The sequence below is a fragment of the Ursus maritimus genome, unplaced genomic scaffold (genome assembly GCF_017311325.1).
Source record: "Ursus maritimus isolate PB19 unplaced genomic scaffold, ASM1731132v1 scaffold_2, whole genome shotgun sequence".
Classification (NCBI taxonomy): Eukaryota; Metazoa; Chordata; class Mammalia; order Carnivora; family Ursidae; genus Ursus; species Ursus maritimus.
The window spans coordinates 43251240-43269768 of NW_024424452.1; the positions used below are offsets into that span (position 1 = coordinate 43251240).

Sequence of the window (18529 nt, forward strand, 5' to 3'; positions counted from 1 at the left end):
GCAGGGGTAATGCATGCTGTCCAGAAAGCTCGGGAGTACCAAAAGGAATACTAACTGCAAAGAACTTTGTGTAGCACCTGGCATATCGTTGGCCTTTAACAGTTACTGTTAAACATATATTCAAATGGTCTAGCGATTCTCATGCCTAAATCATATATATACCTAGGGTGATTTCATGGGTAGGTATTGACCTTGACTTTATCTGCTGTTCTGATATGCTGTGGGAGGCCCGGCTGCTGGACAAATTCAATGCCAACAATGTCCCCCCGCCCGAGGTGGGGGAGGGGGCGGAATTCATGGAGTCTGGGAAGGAAAAGGCAGCTTTTCTTTCAGTTTGTTTCTGTCTATAGTTTGATTATTTTAACTTCACAAATATATTCATGTTTTTAAAGTGTCAATGGGGTTCTGGGCAGGGAGATTTGGGCTTCTTTTGTTGGTGTATTTGGTTGGTTTCTATTTTGTACCACTACTTACTAAACAAACAAACAAATAAAAACCCTAAACTAATAATACTCTCCCAAGAAACTCAGTATTTTAGAAGTCACTCCAGTCAGATTTAGTTAGGATTTTAGGAAAGGCTTGATCAGAAAGTATATGTTGGCAGAAAGAGGCACGAGCATAGGCTTTAAGCTCAAACGGACCTTAAGTAGTAGATTTGGACCCACTGTTGACAAATGACATAATCTCATTAAGCCTCTGTTTCCTCAGATTCGTAAGGCAGCTAATAATTCCAACCACCTTCAGGTACTCTCCAGTCCCTCAATGAGATGCTCTGCACGTAGAAAAGTCCCCAGTGCCAAATGTGGCAAACATCGGGTTCTCAAATGGTACCTGTGATCATTTTTATTATGTGTGTGCTGCCGTCCTAGTTCCTGGCTCATAGCAGGTTAGAATGAAGATGCTGGCTCAAATTGACAATTAAATTGGGGTTGGTATTAGGATTAATAGTTAGAGTCTGTAATAGATTAGGGTTAGGATTGAAATTAGAATTCAATTAAGGTTAGAATTAAAATGCATACAGAGGTGATTATTAAGGATGGGGTTAATTAAAACTGGATAATGGAAGAAGGAAGCAGTACGAAGAGTACTGGTTTAGTTGGGTGGAAAATTAAAGAGAAAAGCCATGTGGAATCCCACGTAGAACTCACTGATAAAGGAAAAGTCATAGGGACGAGAAGGATTAGAGTCCAGAGCAGAACGGAGCCCAGTCTTCTGGGCTGTTCCTACAGGTGCGGTCATCCCCCTCCTGGATAATACCCAGTGTTCGCCCTGCTCGGCGGAGGCCCCCTCCCATCCCAAGCAGGAGCAGGAGCAGCGTGGGGAAAGGAATGCCCAGGGCCCACACAGCTGCGTCTAGCCCAGCCCTGGGGCCAGCACCACATTCCACACCCCCAGCTCCCTGGGCTGTTGCTGAGTGGACAGGAGCATCCAGGAGCCAAAACCCGCCTTCTCTCCACCCTCCTTCTCTGCCCCCCGCCCCCAGCCTCCACTGTAGCTACCAGCTCTTTAATCCCACAGACAACCTGCTCCACACTTTGTGCAAGTCTCTTGGAAATGCATACTGTGTGTCACAGCATTCTAGAGTGGAAAGTAACCATAGAGATCACAATCCAACATGGATACTTTTATTTTACCTATTTACATGAGGGGGATAATCCTTGTAGGTCAGTCTTGCTTTGCAAAAATTCTACTCTAGTGAATAGGAGTGAGATGCCGGGTGTGTGCGCATGCACAAAGGGCACTGGAATGATTACAAGCAAAGAGTTATTCCCAAAGGAGACATCCACATGCGCAGGAGAAACGACCCTTTCACTCAGAGACATGCAGGACTGAGCAATTCCTCAATTTGTACACTGCTCAGAAGTACTGACAGTGATTCTCCTTATTCCTCCTGCCCCCGAGGGGACTATCTGCCTCCCTATCCAACATGGGCAACCCCTTTACTGTGCACCTGTGTGACCGTGGGAAGTCACTTAACTTCTCCGAGCCTCATCTTCTTCATCCGTTCAACAAGGGGCATTGATTAGGTAATCTTGTAGGTTGCTTACAACTCTAATACTCTTTCATTCTATAATTCTAAAAGCCAATGTCTGCTTCCTATTCCCAAGGCCTAAAGTGCTGCCAAACTGATGCTGATGATGCAGAGAAAGGAAAAGGAGCCAGTAGGAAAAGAGCATTCCAGAGTTTCATTTGCTAGCCTTAATAGTCTCTCCAACACAGCTCTCCCCTCTCCTCCCACCTTTGGTCTTCCTCCGGTGCAGTTACAGTAGAGGGTGGGGCCAGACCAGCAGTAGTTAGAGAATTAAGAGAGGGCAAGCAGAAGGGGATCACCGCGGAGCAGCAGATGGAAAAGATGATTAGTTAGAGGAGCTTGGGACCTAATCCCCTATCCTGCTGTCCCATCACACCCGTCCCCTCTCACTCCTGCGACACTAACCTGTCCTCTCTTAAGCCACTCAGATGATCTCTATGGCTTCTTCTACCTCCAAAGATAATACTCTTTAGCCATCAAGACCCTTTAACTAGGAGAGCCTGACCCTTCCCTTCTGAAGCCCCATTCTCTCTGAAAACACACCCACTCCTTCTTTTTCTCTTTGGGACTGAACTCATGCCAACCTGGTCCCACCACTATCAGAAAGACCGATCTTCTTTTCTGGCCTCTCCTCTCTCTTGCATCCTGGTCTGTAAGCCTTCAACCACACTCCCCCCTCCATTTTAATCTCTCAGAGATTTTAAGACATCAGGGAGCCCCAGGGAGCAGAATGGTTTGGAGTCACTGAAATATGGGAAAGCAAGGAAGTCAGACAGCCCGAGGTGGCCAAAAACTTCTGCAAGTAATTCTAAATAACTACCCAGACACTCAGGAAACAAGCACGAGGCAGAAAGAGCTCCTCTCCCAGAGACTACACACAGATTCTAGAAACAGAGAAACAGTGCGGCAGCATTCTGACCATCTTGAAGGAGCTTCCCAGAGAATATTCACTGGTCTCTCCATCAGTGACTCACATTGATATGGAGCTTTCCCGATTACGGAGTACCTCCCACATCCTTGTTCCTGAACTATTAGGTGGCAAACAGTTAAGTCCATCACAGAGGGCTGAGAAAGCCGGTCAGAGAGGGGAAAGATGACCCAAACAGGACAGCTTCCCATGGTGAGGCACAGTCTCAGTGCAGAAAGGGGGCTGGTGTAGGGCTTGGAAGACATGCATCCCAGCCCACCACCCAGGGGCGACACATGGCTTATGGGACTAGAAGACACTTTGGAGATCATATTGCCCCACGTCCTCACCACCACTTGCGTTTGCTACTATTAACTGTCAGTGTAACCTCGGAAGGGCAGTTAACCCCCTACCACCTCAGCTGCACCTGTATAATACGGGGTTGTACCAAACGTTTTTAAAGAATCCTTATATAGCTAAAATTCTTTGATTCAGAGAGTCTGAAATTTAGGAATGTATACCCCAAAGTAAGGTTGAGCAAAACTGACTTCGAGGGATCCCTTTCTGAGATGTACCAAGAGTCTTCCAGAAATACACGGATCACGCAGAACAGGAAACCCCAGGGACTTGGGACTCTCAAGCTAAAAGCAAGTGCAAAGGCCCTGCCTCTCTCATCCATCTTACATCTGGCCTCAGGGACAAGAGCTGCATTAGCCACAGAGGCATGGCTCCGTAAAAAAGGCGTCTTCCCCAGGGTCTGCGGATCAGACCATTCACCCAAGAGTTTTACTTACAACCTGAGAAGGAAGAACGAGGTCCTCAGAAGATGAAGAAAGAAGAAAAAATACTGGGGGGAAGGGCTGGGAGTAAAGGGAGGATAGGGAGGATCACGGGGCGGAGGGGGGGAACTACAGAGTTGCTTTGTAGGCTGCTTGGTTGGGCAAGAGTCTGAAGTGCAGGTTTTAAAGGGGGAGTCGTTTCTTGAACAAGGGATTGAGGGAAATGTTGATTCCCATGGCCTGGGGGTTTGCTCCAAGAAGTCTTTCAAGGGAAACTGCCTGGGGCCACACGTTATTGCTGGACAGATACTTGGGGGCTCTTGGGTCAGAGGAGCTAGGGATATGTGTTTAGGAGAATGGTCAGGGTAACTGGCTACCCATGGGGAGATGTCGCTGGGCAACACTCTTGATAGGGGGCCCCAGGGCTCATGGGGTTCCCCAGTTGCCAAAAGAGGGAGGGCGGGGCTGGAGGATCTCAGGCTAGTGGGCACGCCCTTGCCCAGGCCTGCAGTGGCCGCTCTCGCCAGCTGGCCCAAGGCCCTGCCCGGCTCCCCTCCCTCCACCCAAGCCTAAGAGGGGTGCGCGCCGGGTCCCACTGCTGAGCCAGCTCCCTCCCTCGGCTCCACACCCGCGCCCGGCTGGCGGAGCTCCCGGGGGAGAAGGTGGAAGGCACCACGAGGGAGCGGAGGGGGTGTGAGAGGAGGGGGGAGTGGGGAATGCGGCAGCTTGGCCCCCCCGCGACCAGCCCAACCCCCCGCCGCCCCCCCTCCACCTCCAACCGAATGGTTTGCTCCGAGCGCCCTATTTAATCCCCGCGACTGCAGCAGCGCCGGCTCCCTCCCGGTCCCCGCCTCGGCCCCGGGCTCCGAAGTGGCTCGGGGGCGCCCTGTCGGTCAGCGTCGTCGCCCACCCGCTGCCCAGCCCCCGCCCCCGGGGACCCAGGCTCGCCAGCGCGTAGCGGGGTGCCGGCCGGGACGCGCCATGGGGGGCCCCTCCGCCCTGCCCCTGCTGTTGCTCCTCGCCTGCTGCGGGGCGCCCGGCGGGGCCAACCTCTCCCAGGACGGTGAGTTTGGGGGGGGGGCGGTGTTGGGTGGGGGTAACGGGGCGGGGGCTCCAATCGCAGCAGGGCGGGGGAGCCTGTGGGCTTTGTCTGGAAGCGGGGGTTCCAGTCGCTGCCGCTGCTGTACCCGGGTGGGTCTGCCCGGGCATCCGTGTCGGTGTGGGTCTGGGGTGTGCCGGCTGTGCACCTGCTGTACGCCTGGCTGTCTGCGTGTGCACCGGGCTCGGTGAGCTCGCAGCAGCCCCGGGTCTGGCTGTGCCGCGGTCCCTGTGCGTGTGTCTGGGTGTGCGCGTCTGTGTTGGTGTCTGCCTCTGCGTTTCTGTGTCAGTATCTGTGTATGTCTGTGTCAGTGTGTGTTGGGGGCGGAGTGAGATCTGTCGCCGTTTCAGTCAGGGCGTGTGTCGGGGGTTTGTGTATGTGTCTGGAGGGGTTGGATAGCCAGTGCAAACCCCCAAACTGCTGTATGCAAACATCGCTGCCCCTCCCCCGCCCGCCCCCACCCGCGGCACAGCTCCGAGTGGGCAGGGAAGGGGCCTGGGTGAGGCTGCCGAGGGGGGCGTGGGCAAGTAAGGGGGGGGCTTCTCCTTGGAGCAAAACAACAACACAGGGCGGGGGGGGGGGGCAGGATGGCAGTATCCCTAGTGGTGGCAGCAGCTGGGAAAAGAAACCCAGACAGGAGCGGAGGAGGTGGGGGAAGGTTGGGCAAAAGGAAAGATCAAGATATTTGGGAAGGAGGATGCCGAGAAAACCCAAAGCTATCCTGGTCTAAGCACTGATTTTGCCAGATTTGGGGTGGGGTGGGTAGCTCGCCTGGTCCCCTTTGCCCCAGGTGGGAACTCAAGCCTTCTCAGGTTTGTAAGCAAAGAGACAAGGAAGAGAGTGGGGGGAGCAGGGAGGCGGGGCCAGGGTGAGGGGACTTGGGGAAGAGCCCCTCCCGCCCTGGACCCGGCTATGTAGGTCAGCGCTGTGGGGGCCCCTCAGTTTTCTTAAAGGCTGCTGACGGTTCATGGGGTGGCAGGGGACAGTTTGTAGGGAGCCCAGGAAGGGAGCCATGGCTCAGAGCCTCAGGTCCCCTGAGGAGGGAGGGCAGGCAGTGGAGGGACTAACGGAATGCATCCTCCGGTCTCCTCTGCCCAGTCGGAGGAGGGCTGGGCAGCAGTAGGGGGAGAGGGGACAGGACCTCTGAGGAGCAAAGGGATGTGGGGAGAGTGAGGGGGAGGGTGGTGGCTATGCCCGGACAGATGCCAATGAAAAACAGAAAGAACCGCAGGGGAGGAGAAAGGGGAGGCGGCTCCTGGGCTATGGACCCAGTGGCCAGCAGGGATGGGCACAGGGCCAGGGCGGGGTGGGGGTGGAGAGGGGAGGGGTTGAAACTGGGGAGGATGATGTAAAGAATTTCATCTGAAGAAAACAGGCGAAGAGCCAGGGTGCTGGAGGAATAATTTCTCCATCTCCCCTGACCTCCTCCCCCCAGCCCTGTCTCCATCATGATAAAGGAGCTTGTGCTGGTATGAGGACACTGGGGATCCCCTCCCTATAGCTGGCTGGCTGACTCCTTCATGCTGTACCCATCAACACCCCAAAGGGAGTTCCTGCCCTAGTCACCACAGAGATAGCAGCCCCTCCCCTCCGTGGAATCCCCCTTCCCCAGAGGACTATACTCATGACCCTACTCACTGAGGAGGTGAGGAGGTCCCGAGGGCCAGCTACGTGCAAAGCAAGGAGAGACTGCTGGCTCTGTGTGTCTCAGTAATGCTCCTCTACTAGGCCTTGACTTTCAACTGCAGCCCCTGGCTTTCTCACCCCCCTAGCTGCGTTCAGCATAGACAGTGTGACCCAAACTGCACCTGCTCAGTCGTGGGGACGGACAGCCCTGGGCTGGGACCTACGCAGAAAGATGTTACCCCAGAAAGCTGGGAGCTCTTCAGCTCTAGGACATAAACATTGGAGAACAGAGAAAATCTGTATACTAGCCAAGTCTTTCTTCACCAAACACAGTATTTTGTCTTGGGCCTCAACCTGGGGGGCCAGCCCTTACTTGGGTGTCAGGTTGAGAGGAAGGGAAACCCTCTGTCCTCGTATTTATAAACACGTCCCAGCAGTGCTGGGGGGAAAGAGTACAAGGCACTAACTTTGGAATGGAGAATTTCCAGAGGAGAGATCAGGAAGTCAGGGATGGGGAGGGAGGTCGGCTCCCAAGGAAGAGTCAAATGAAGCCTCGTTTTCCTTGCAGAGCATTATCTGTCTAGAAAGTGGACATATGTCCTCTGGGCAATGATGTCCTGGGACTTACTGATACAAGACATACAGACCCACACAGTCTTTATCTAAATTAATTCCACCTCTTAGTTTCTGGACCTAAAGTGGCCAGCTCTGATGTGGGAGGTAGTAGCATAGATCTGAGGCTCAGGGATGGTGATCTGATGACCGTTCTGACCAGGATCGTGCAGAAGGTGGGTCTGGTGCCCCTGAGGGGCCTGGGTCCCCAGGCAGGGAGCGAGGCAGTGCATAGCCTACTTGGTGATGTTTGCCCAAAACGTGATGTGGTGTGAAAGTGTGAGGACAACATTCCCTAATACGCGGACGCTTGACTGGTCGAGGGTGTGTGGTAGAGCGGCTACTTCCGTGCAGAGGGAGGGAAACAAACATCATGTGCTGCTGGGATATAGAGCTCCCTGGAGGAGAGCACATTTTAAGGGTTCATAAGGCTGAACAGGGACTGAGAGGCTGGAGAAGGGCGGGAAATGCTATGGGAACCCTACCATTCATGCTGTGGCTGGAGGCCCAGGACCCGTTTGCACATTCAGTTTGCCACCTGCTCCTTCCCTCTCACATTTCTCCACTGGTCCTGGCAGAAGCTGGCCACTCCAGGTTCGGTAGATATGAAGCCTATGAACTTAACGTGTTCTGTGGTGATCTCTGGTAAACAGCTCGACATTCAGCACTGTGACGAGCCTTCCTTGGGCTCTTCCTTCTCAAGTTATTTCCAGCATGCTGTGAGCTGACTGAGTGTAGAGGATGGGTGGATAGCCAGACTTTGCTTCGGCCTGTAGCAAGTTAACCTTGTACCACACTGCCCCACACATGAATATCTTTCCCTTTCCAATGACCTTCTGTCCACTGCCATCCATTCTTCAGCCCCCTGGCCAGGTGCCCAGTGTAGAGCTCATGCCCAATGTGCCGAAGAAGTCCAGAAAGCATTCACTCCAGAGCTGCCCACGGGTCTGCCTGGCAGACCTCCTCCATCCCGCTTCTTGCTCCCTGCAGCTGTAACCACTGTCCCTGTTCCCGTGCTCTCCCTAGCGCAGCTGTAGCCCTCGACAAGGATAGACGTGCGTTTCCTGGCACCGAGGAACTAAGGCCTTCAGAGAGACGCTGGTATGCCAGAGCTTCGCGAACTCCATGCGGAACCAGTCTGTCTGACGAAGGGCCCGAGCTGTGCCATGTCCCCTGGCCATCCAGCGTCCCACTGAGGACTCTGCCCCAAGCTCTCCCCGGTGAGGCAGCATTGCTGGTCGAAGGAGTTTCTTCCAGGATGGTGGTTTTCTCACTTTCAGTTTTGAAGATGTGAAATTCCCTTACCACATAAGTATAACAGATCAAAGGAGAATTACTCTTCTAGAAAGAGAGAAGACAGACCTGTGGCTCTTTCACCTTTCTTCCTGCCCATCCCCACTCCCGACAACCTTGACACCTGGGTCCTCTGCTACACGCAGCTTGAGGTCCTCTGTCCTCGCCTGACAGCAAGGGAGCCAGCCCGCTGCCCTCAGATGCTCTCTCTCTCCTTCCTCTTCCAACTGAGGAAGACTGGGGGCCCAAGTCTAATTTCAAGAGTGCCTTGTTGGAGACATTCCCTCTTCACTTGGGAGAGTGACTCACAGTTCTGAGCCATATAATTCCACAGATGGCATCTTTTTGGTGTGCTGGTCACTTTGAAACAGCAGATTGGGTCGTTGTGCCATCGCTCTGTCAATCCCTGCATTTGACATTGGTACTCCTCACTGATACTACTTTCTTGTAGTCCACATAATAAAAGGATCCAAAGCTGCTTGTCCTTAAGTCACATGCTAGGAGTAATATCTTCAGTTATACCAGAGAGATAAAGCCCTGGAGGGGGGTTGGCTGTGAGGCGTCACACTCTTTGTTGTTTCCTGCTCCAGTAGACTGCACACTGGCTCTATGATCCTGCTTTGTCATCTGCTTCTCAGTAACGGAATGTCACCTAAGGCTGATAACCTAGGTTCCAGATGCTCCATGAAATCAACGGGTGGCCTGGACTACCTCCTTACTGACCACTGAATGAAACACCCCAAGGCATTAGAGAGCTTTGGTAATTATATCTCCTCCTCTCATTTTTCATGTTAAAATTTAACATTTCCTGTTTAACCATTGGCTATAGGCCCATATACTGGAACATACTGTTTCCTGGATGAGGTCATGTCCTAGAGGTCTGTCTACCCATAAACTCTGAGAACAGCAATCCCCACGGGAATGCTTTTAAGTGATAGAGAGAAACAAACCATCAGAGAAGGAGTCTGGAGAAACAAGCCAATTGATAACGATTCAGGTCTCTAAAAACTCAGTCAAATTAAGAACAAATACTCCATGCAATATAAATTGGAGAGAATTAAGTCTCTGGGGCCAAAGACCTGCCTCTGCCTCTAGGACCAGCAGTAGTGATGATTCTTTACAAGGTCAGAACCAGCTGGTGCTCAGGGCTCCTATAACCCAAGTAAAAACCCAATCCAACCATGTTATAACAAGGAGATCCATCCCTTCTAGCACAGAGAAGCCCAGCTTTCAAGAGTCTTGAACACATGAAGCTGTTGAGACTTTTGCAAAATAGAGGCTTATTAAAGCTCCATATTCTTCACTGAAGCAACAAGTACTGATGACAGAACTAGATTTGTCCCTGTACTAAAATTTCTCTAAGTGTCAAGAGACGGACCCAATCAATGTCCCAACTAATGTCCTGAAGACAAATGCCTTCTTAAGAGGCATGATCCACTTCTCTTTCCCATACATGATGACAACTGGACTGTTCATGGCAATTTGGGGTGGCTCAGGGCACCCTGACTCTGATACAACTCACACTCTATCTGATGCTAAGACATACTTGAGCTTTCTCATGTCCTAGTGCCTCTGAGGGGATACAGGCTCTGTGGCACTATTTCCCTCAGAAGATACTTTTATTCATAATTGATTGTGGCAAAATAAAACCCCCTCCACCACCACTAATACCCAGGTAATTGTCATAATTACTAAATTCATGTTGACAAACTCAGTCTGGTGGTGGTCCTCACTTTTTATATGAGCTTGGGTGTATATACGACAGGTTCAAACAAAGGACTTCAGGAGGCCTTTCAGAGCGAGTGATGGGTATAGCATGATCCTGACAGAAGTCCTGATGTCTGTGTTTTCAGTATGACTTCTGGAGAGCTGGCTGCCTTAACCCATGATCCCGGTTCCCAGGCTCTTTGAGGAAGGAACTGGAGCTCTGAGCTCTCCATGGTGCTAGCCCCCACGTGCCACTCCAAGCTCTCTTTGCTGCTCTCCGTGGTCCTGCTCTCCCTCCAAACTTCCAAAGCTCCACCTCTCCTAAGGGGCATCTCCTTCCCCTCACCACAAACACACATGATCTTGGCTATGATCCCTGACCTGCTCCACCAGGAAGAGGGGAACAAACCTTGCGATACAGATACGAAAGGTCCTCACGACCATCCAAACCACTGTAAGAGGGGGGCAGAACGAGCAAGTAACACTGAGGTTGAGAAGATGAGCTGTTTGAAATGCTCAGGAGACGAGGGCCTACAGTGACCTCAGATGGCCTCAGAAGAACTGGATGTTTTGCCATATGTGGAGTCATAATTGAAAAACAGAACTACAAATAGTCCTGTTTTAGATCAAGACAGTATTGGTCATATACAGTATTACCACATCTGCCCTGTAAGTGTGGAAAGCAAAAATGTGCCCTCCTCAGTTTGCTAAGTACGCCCCTCTTACCACCACTCTGAGCCTGACGACCAACTCAAACTGTCCTGTCATGGTGCTTATTTTCTCTCTTCCCTCAACCTTAGCAGTAAATACAAAGATGATACATACAGATGGGTTATCCGCACAGATAAGGGAGGAATTTAATATATGAGAGGCACAGAAAACAAATACCAAAACCCTGACTCACGTCGCCCATCTTCACAACCATCTTGTACAGAACTAATACAACCATCTTATCCCAGAGTCCAAGTCCTTGGCCAAATCTCAAGAGGCACATCTTCAAACTGGACTCTGCTACTCTCTTGGGTTATCTGCCAATGCTGATGACGTCAAATGCGGCAAGGAGCCGAGAATGCTCAGCCCCTGCCAGTCTGAGACTAGACAGCCTATTCCTCCCATCACTTCAGAACTACACAAGCTTATCTTCCCCTAAATGCTGATTTCCCCGTATCGATTTCTTAGTAATAGTTCCTATGATAGTTAACACTGGTGAATGACCTACAGCAGAATCTAGTTGGGGAGGCAAGGTTCCAGGATGAATTTCCAGGGCCCCTCTTCCATCTCCTCATGTGAAACAAGGAGAAACTTCATTCCTCAAGGACAGGTAATGGAAGTGATTTATCTCCATGAGCGAGCCTTCAGGAAGGCAGAATTTGGGTTACAGTAACAGCTGGAGTATCTCCTATCTACTCATCTCCCTGAGCCCCCTGTTCTCGTGGACAGCAGACATGTTTCAGAAAGGATTCTAATTCAGAGCTTCCAACATTTTTTTTTTTTCAAAATGTGTATCATTCTTCTGTGTTGAGTTCTTCCCTCTGAGATTCCTTAAACCTCTCTCTCTCTGTCTCCAGGAGAATGATAAGAAAGCTAAATAATATAAAGAACTAAAATGTAGTCTTCTCTAAGGATTTATTTGTCCTTACCCCAGCTAGACCTGCACTAATTGTGTATTGATTGCTAATTATAAGCACCTTTGGCTCATTTACTTCCAGGTCGGGGTCAGGAAGGTCAGATGCATCACCTTGCCCTAGGGGAAAAAAGAACAAGAAATGAAGGCTGATATCTCAGCCATTCATCTCTAAGCTAACCACTACTTAGCTCTGCACTTCCTTCATATAATCCCAGATACTAGCCAGGCAGAGTGGGGAACCAGTACTTCCAATACCGGATTTCATGGTGAACGTGCAAACCCTGGCTTCCTACGTTTGTCTTCTGTTGCCCTGATTCTTTGCTTCCAATCCTGACTCGAGAATTCCAGGCAAAACCTCGGGGTAAAAAGCTTCAGAGGGTGAACTGGTTTCTGGCGTCTCTGACTTAAATACCTGATACTTCTTAGAAACCCAGCAAGACTCTAATAAATACATTGACGACAAGTAACTAGAGACCTAGCACGGCTTAGGTCAACCTCTGAAGAGCCTAGAGCCAAGTTCTTTCCTTATTATGAAACGAGAGGCCAGTTTTGCCATCTGCTCCTAATCATTTGTCCCTCAGCAAATGCAAAAATGACAGTAGGACAACTGTACTCATCCTTACTCTTACTCTAATTCCTAAGGATGAAATCTTTCCAAACATATATTTTGTGTTTTCTCCTCTAACCTCTATCCTACCATCTCAAACAAATATAAAAAACCACCACCACTAAGCCCCTGGGCCTCACATATTCTCATTTATCCTCAACTGCTGTTTCATGCCAACTCTCTTCTGGTTTCCAAGCCCCAGAGTCCAGTGTCAGTGACAGATGGCCTGAGCCTCAGCCCTTGGGAGGGGAGAGGATTCTGTCCCTCTCCTGGGGAGTCTGAGCAGAATAGAGAGCCTAAATTCTGCTTTGGGGAGAATCTCTGAGTTTAAGCCATATGGTTTTCGGGAAGTAAGGGGTTCTGACTAATAATGGGCTGGGGAAAAGGGCTCTGTATCTGGGTCATAAGAAAAGCTGTGTGTTTGTGTCAGAAAAAATAAAAACAGAGCTATGAATAGTTGAAAACTGTAGTGTGTCGTGTGTTGAGGGACACATGCTGAATAAGAGAAAGAGGGTGACTAGGTTGGAATATATGTGCATCGTGGAGAATGAAAATTGAATATATACCCTCCTCAGAGAAGGTTTAAGAAAAGAACAGGAGATCTGTGGGTCCCCGTTGTGAGGACTGTGAAGTCCGTAGGCTTAGAAGGATGTGTCTGTTTCACCAAAGCGCTCAAGTCCCCCTGGAAGGCACAAAGTAAGGCTAATTGAACAACGTGCTACCTTCTGGAAAATACATTTTTAAGTGAAAAAAGGGAAAGGAAGAGACTAAATCTGTTAGGACTAAGGGAGGGGTCCTGGAGCAGTGTGGGTGTGCAGAGCAGAACACATCTGTCTTCATGTAATGCTCCTCCCCACTGCCCTGAACCTGCCATCCACACCTTGACTCTCATCACCCAGTGAAGGGAAACAGTAAAAACTAGTCAGTAAAATCAGAGCCAGCAGAGATGAATCCTTTCTTGCCTGACTTCTAACAAATTAAACTTTTCCCCAGCGTTGTTCTCTCTCCACACCAAGCCATCGGGCTGAGACATCTTAAGTAGGACATAAGAGCCAAGGAGAGTAAGACAGAGCCTGTTGAAAAAGGGAGGCCATCCATGCCCTCAAGCAGGCACTGAGGCTCTGCAACCCGGGCTGGGGCTGCTCAGCCTTGGGGAACCCACTCTTCATTTCTCTCCCATGTCCCTGGGCTACCTTGCCTATTCCCAGCCCCTCCTTTCCCACAAACATACTGTCCAATGAGCTAGGTGGGCTTGTGCGTTCGCTTACTCCACACTGCCTGTTATGGTTCCTTTCTCAAGTATGTTCTGAGGTGGGAGAACTCTCCCCAGTTCTATGCCATACGTGTGAAAGCAGCAAGGTAAATTTAGGGGAGGGCTATGAAGCGCCTGGACCCGGTTCAGGGGAGCATCTCAGAGTTCAGACGAAGTCCGGCTTCCTGACTCCTGCAGCAGCATGCAGACCCCGGGTCCCACGCGTCCTGCTTTCTGTGTGTGTGAGCGTGTGTGGGAAGGAAGTGAGGAGGTGGGGTAAACGGACACTCCCAAAATGGCTCAGAGCTACCGTCAAGGGAGTGATGTCATGCCTGGCCTTGCGGGCTTACCTGAGCCCCAGCGGATGAGACAGCCCCCTGCACAGACCCCAGCCGCTCTCCCTGCAGCCCCTCCTGAGGCATCCTCTTCACTCTGCCTCCTCCCCTCCCAGGCTCTTAGTCCAGAACACTAGATGCTTGTCCACAGAACACAGCCCAGTCCTGCAAGGAAAGAGCTAAGCCGGGGAAGGGGCTCTTCTGGGATCAGATCCCCTTCCTCTTTGTCTCCCAACCGCAGTTCTTGCTACTACGCAGAACTGGCTACAGAGGGGCTTGTTTCTATTGGGGGCCAGCCCAGGGCTCCCTCCCAGTGCTAATGCACCGAGAACACTGACTCAATAGCAAATCAAAGCAACAGCTGTCCCCACCTCCTTCTCTGCCACCCACTTCCCAGTCTCCGCTCCTCAGAATCTTAACTAAGTCTCTGAGGGGGCCCTCAGCCTACCACAAGCCCACTTCTGCCTCCAGATTTTTCTTTCTCCGGAGCTCAAGAATAGGACATGCTCCTCTGCTTTCTCCTCTCTTGCCGCCGTCCCCCTCCTCACGGTCAGCCCAGCGCCCCGCGGCTCTCCACCACCAGATGCCAGCACACGCGTGCGCGCACACAGCCTGTCCTCAGTCAGCCTTGTTCACATCTGAGGGCATGGAAGCGCCTTCTGCCCCTTGGTGTCCTCTTTGGGGAGACCTGGAAGCGGCCAGTAAGGCCCTGAGTCTGTGAAGACGCCATTCTTCACGAGCTCGCACCTCACCTCATGCTGTCTCTAACCTGCCTGGCATTCAGGAGGCTTACCTCCTTTGAGGTCCCAGGTCCTGGGGGGCCTTGCTACCATACACAGAGAGATGGGGAGCAGGGAGGGTAGATGTCACTGAGAGTGAAATCACACCAGCTGGCAACTTAACCTCTGACTCCATTGGCCCACAGGGCTGCTCTCAGATGACAGTAACCACAGGAGACGGGCTTCTAGCCACAGGTTCCACAGACTGCCTGTGTGGCCTTGCTCAAGTTCCTCGACCTCTCTGAGCCCTGGTTTTTCTTCTTTAAAATGAGATTTGCCCTAGATGCTATTCGGATTCTTGTCAACTCTGAAAGTCTATGCTTCTAAGAATGATAGAGGGGAAAATATTTTGGGGAGGAATAGGCATAACAGAAGGAGGAGAGGAATTACTCAGCTTTGGTAAGAGGGGGTCAGAAAGGACATCAATTCCATTCTCTTTGTGGTAGACTCAAAAAGATTTTAGGATTAACCACCTCTGGCCATTAGGGGTCAGTAGAAAATGACCAGACATGCAAATCCATGGCTGGGTTTTAGGAAATATACAAAATACATTTATTCATAACATATTGTAGTTTGGTACATTTTTCCTAACATTTGAGTAAGACAAAACATTTGGAATAACGAAGTTTGCTTTTGGTGTTTTGGGGGTTTTTTCTGATTTTTGGTTTTTTGTTTTTTTGTTTTTTTGTTTTTTTTTTTAGTGAAAAGAGGGTTAACACACAGATAAGCTTTTTGTTTTAACCCCACCCTCACGCCTACCACAGGCGAGCTAGCCAACTAACCCAAAGATTCCCTCCTCCTCATTCAGCCTGGAAAAGCTTAGCCGCACACCATTCCAAGCCCAGGAAACAAAAGCCTTTCATTTTCAATGACCTGCTTAGGATGGAACCAAAAGGCATCTGCCAACGTTCAGTAATAAACCTGTTGGAGCCTGGATCGGCCCCTTCCAAACCTAAATCTCTTGGATTATCTAATAGTGTAGGATCCCTGGTTCTGCAAATCTGAACCTCTTGGCCACGCTTCACCAAGCCACGGGGCAAATCAGCATAACAGGCACTTCTAGTGAAGGTTCTGTTTCCCATCCTATTTACCGTCTATTTTCACTTACATCCTGCCTGCCTCCTGGGACAGTACAGCAAAGCAGAGACAGTAGTGCCTTCTGGGCCCAAGAGGCTGCTGGGAGCCAGAGGGAAAGGAGATAAACAAGACTCCAGGACGAAAAGCCAGACAGCAACAGAAAGAATGGAGGGAGGGAACAAGGAGCCAGGGCTCAGTGGCCCCGCCACAGGGAGGGTAGAGGGGAGGCCTAGGTGAGGGAGGCAGGCCGCTGGAGCGTGACTGAGCTGGGAAGTCCCGCAGTAAATGTGAGCTGGAGCATATCTGAGCTGAGCCAGGGCATCTTTTAGGCGATCCTGCAGCCTGTGAGGGGACAGAGGCCCATCCCCAAGGAGCAAGATAAAGCAGGAAAAACACCTGGAAAGACAGACAATCCCAAATGACAGAACCACTCCCACAGCTCATGGCCCCAGCTTTTGTCTGACTGCACTATAGTACCGAGAGGAGGGCTTGAGAACTCGGGGGAGGACAGAGTTAGAAAGGGACAGAAGGTGGAAGTAAGAGTCTGACCTCCGCAGAAGTAGCGTGATTGCTGGCAGCCCACGAGCAAGTGTAAAAGTTTGAAAGGAGTCCTTTTCTGATCAGGGTGCTGTGCTCTCAAGTCTCTCAGGTCAAAGTGACTCCCCCCAAATCTCGGAGTTATCATCTAAATCAGGACTCACATGGGACTGGCCCACCTTCCTCCAGATGCAGAATCAGACATTCGCTGTTAAAGAAACGTGTGGCTCTGGGCAAACAGCAAAGCTCCAGGGGCTGAGTTCTAAATCTGATTTTGCCAGGCCCATTCTCTTCTGTGTGTGACCCAAACATACACAAGAATTCACTAGTAGCTCGGGTCAGGGAAGAATCAGAGTAGGATCCCCTGGCCGGGGAGCCTGGCAAAGGTGTGGGTAAACGATCCTAAAAGTGGGTCCCTTCGGTATTTCGGGCCACAGCCCCCAGTGTGTTTTTCCCTTGGAGATAACACTCCTCCACCCACCTGTCATGGTAGTCGTGAGGAATAACAAGTAGGCTGGGATGAAGAATATTTTTAACTCTGGAGTTAGAAATGCTGACTCATCATCATCACCATCACCATCACCATCACCATCAACTCCTACTCAGGGAGCTGGTTTTCTCTAGTCGGGGACGTGAAGCTCTGGACCCAGGTGCTGGCAAGGCCAGCAATGGTAACATGGGAGCGCTCCGTCCCTGTCCCAGCATCCTACCTGTGCACCTGTGACCCTGTTCACGGGCCTGAGGGCAATGCACCGTGGACTCCCAGAACAGACAGGGCAGGGGAGACACGAACCAAGCGATCCGGGCTTATACTGGCCCATTCTCTTAGACTTCCCTCCTAGCATCACTCAGACAGGAGACATACTACATTTTCATTCATATGAGTCGCTCATTTGTTTATTCAATAAATATTTATTGAGCACTTACCACAGGTGAGGACATGTGTTATGAGTGAAAAACAGAGTCACAAGTGCCTCTGCGCTTTCAAGGGCACATTGGTAAGTCTCCAATTCCCACCTCTACTACTCTTAATGTGAACAATCAATCAGAAGGACGTGGGTGGGTGAAAGGGCTACTTTGTCCTTTAAAATGCCAAGAGTCCTAAAGATACTGGAACCCACAGGTAAATAAACCAAGAATTAAGAAACCCCCAAGGCAACTGAGGGCAAACAAGACACTCTTTTTGTTTTCAGCCCAGACACTAGAGTCCTATGAAAATGTGAGGGGATTCTGTTAGTTTTAACTAGACACATCTGCTGCTTGGTTAACTGAAAAGTCCCACATTGTAAGGCTCTTGGGGGTAAATGAAGTATCCCCCGGAGGTGTAGATGAAGCCACATGAAGAAATCCAATTAACACGGAAATTCAGTGGGTGTAAGCCATCACCACCACAAGCCCCCATTCCCAACTTCCTACACTGTTATCTTGACCATCTTACAGATGGGGAGTGTGAATGTTGTTCAGCGAGCCGGCCAGCCAGCAACACATGAAGGAATCTTTACTCGTAGGACCCCTGCCACCCCCCACCACGCACACAAATGCGTACTTCTGCAGAGGGAGGGAGTGCAGCCGAGATGTGCACAAACTCTGGGCTCTTAGGTCAGAGGGGTCTCAGTGATGGCTGTCCCATCCCAACACTGACTGGCTCCATCACGTGGCTGAGTTACTTAACTTTTCTGAGTCGTAGTCAACTCATCCTTAACATGTGCATAATAATACCTATCAAAAAGGGCTGTTCTGGATAATGATTATAGAGCACCTAACGTGGGCTTTGACACACACAAAGTGATCAATAAATATCGATTCCCACCATACTGTAGCTTCTAGAGCTTCAGCCTCTGGATGGAATACTCCCTCCTTTGTCCTGTTTCTTCCTCCTCCTGTTTGGTTTGCTGTTTCCTCTTCATTGGCAGATGCCGAGCCTAGTTCTCACAACAGAAGACGCCCAGCATCTTGGATCCACTTATTAAATATTTGTTTATTAAGCCCCTTCCATGTGCAGTATGCTGCATTAGAGCCAGTGCTGGATACAGACATGAATTAGATGTCAACCCCACCTGCAGAATCTTTATAATTTAGGAGGGAAGCCAAACTTGCAGTACAACACAGAGTGATGCACAACTTTGGAAAAGTAGATCAAGTGTTGCAACGCAGAGAAACCAGAAGTTATTTCCATCTGGGACAATCAAGGAAGACTTCTTGCAGGAAGTGTCACAGATAGTAGGCTTTAAGCATGGGTAGGGCTTAAATGTGTGAAGAT

The 18529-nt window shown here is 50.5% G+C and overlaps 1 protein-coding gene and 1 long non-coding RNA gene across 4 annotated transcripts in view; one reads left to right on the forward strand and one right to left on the reverse strand.

Moving 5' to 3' along the window:
• LOC103672064 overlaps nt 1–18529 on the reverse strand; it is a 103454-nt gene that overhangs the window by 82894 nt on the left and 2031 nt on the right. The gene's annotated exons all lie outside the window — the stretch shown is intronic.
• Nucleotides 4586–18529, forward strand: part of CADM3 (cell adhesion molecule 3) — a 29415-nt gene continuing 15471 nt past the window's right edge. Inside the window, exon 1 of one of the 3 annotated variants that reach the window (XM_040635890.1) lies at nt 4586–4781. In XM_040635890.1, the coding sequence (XP_040491824.1) occupies nt 4700–4781 (82 nt within the window). In that variant the 5' untranslated portion in view covers nt 4586–4699. The remainder of the gene's footprint in view (nt 4782–18529) is intronic. The other 2 variants (XM_040635889.1, XM_040635891.1) reach the window with 2 other exon arrangements.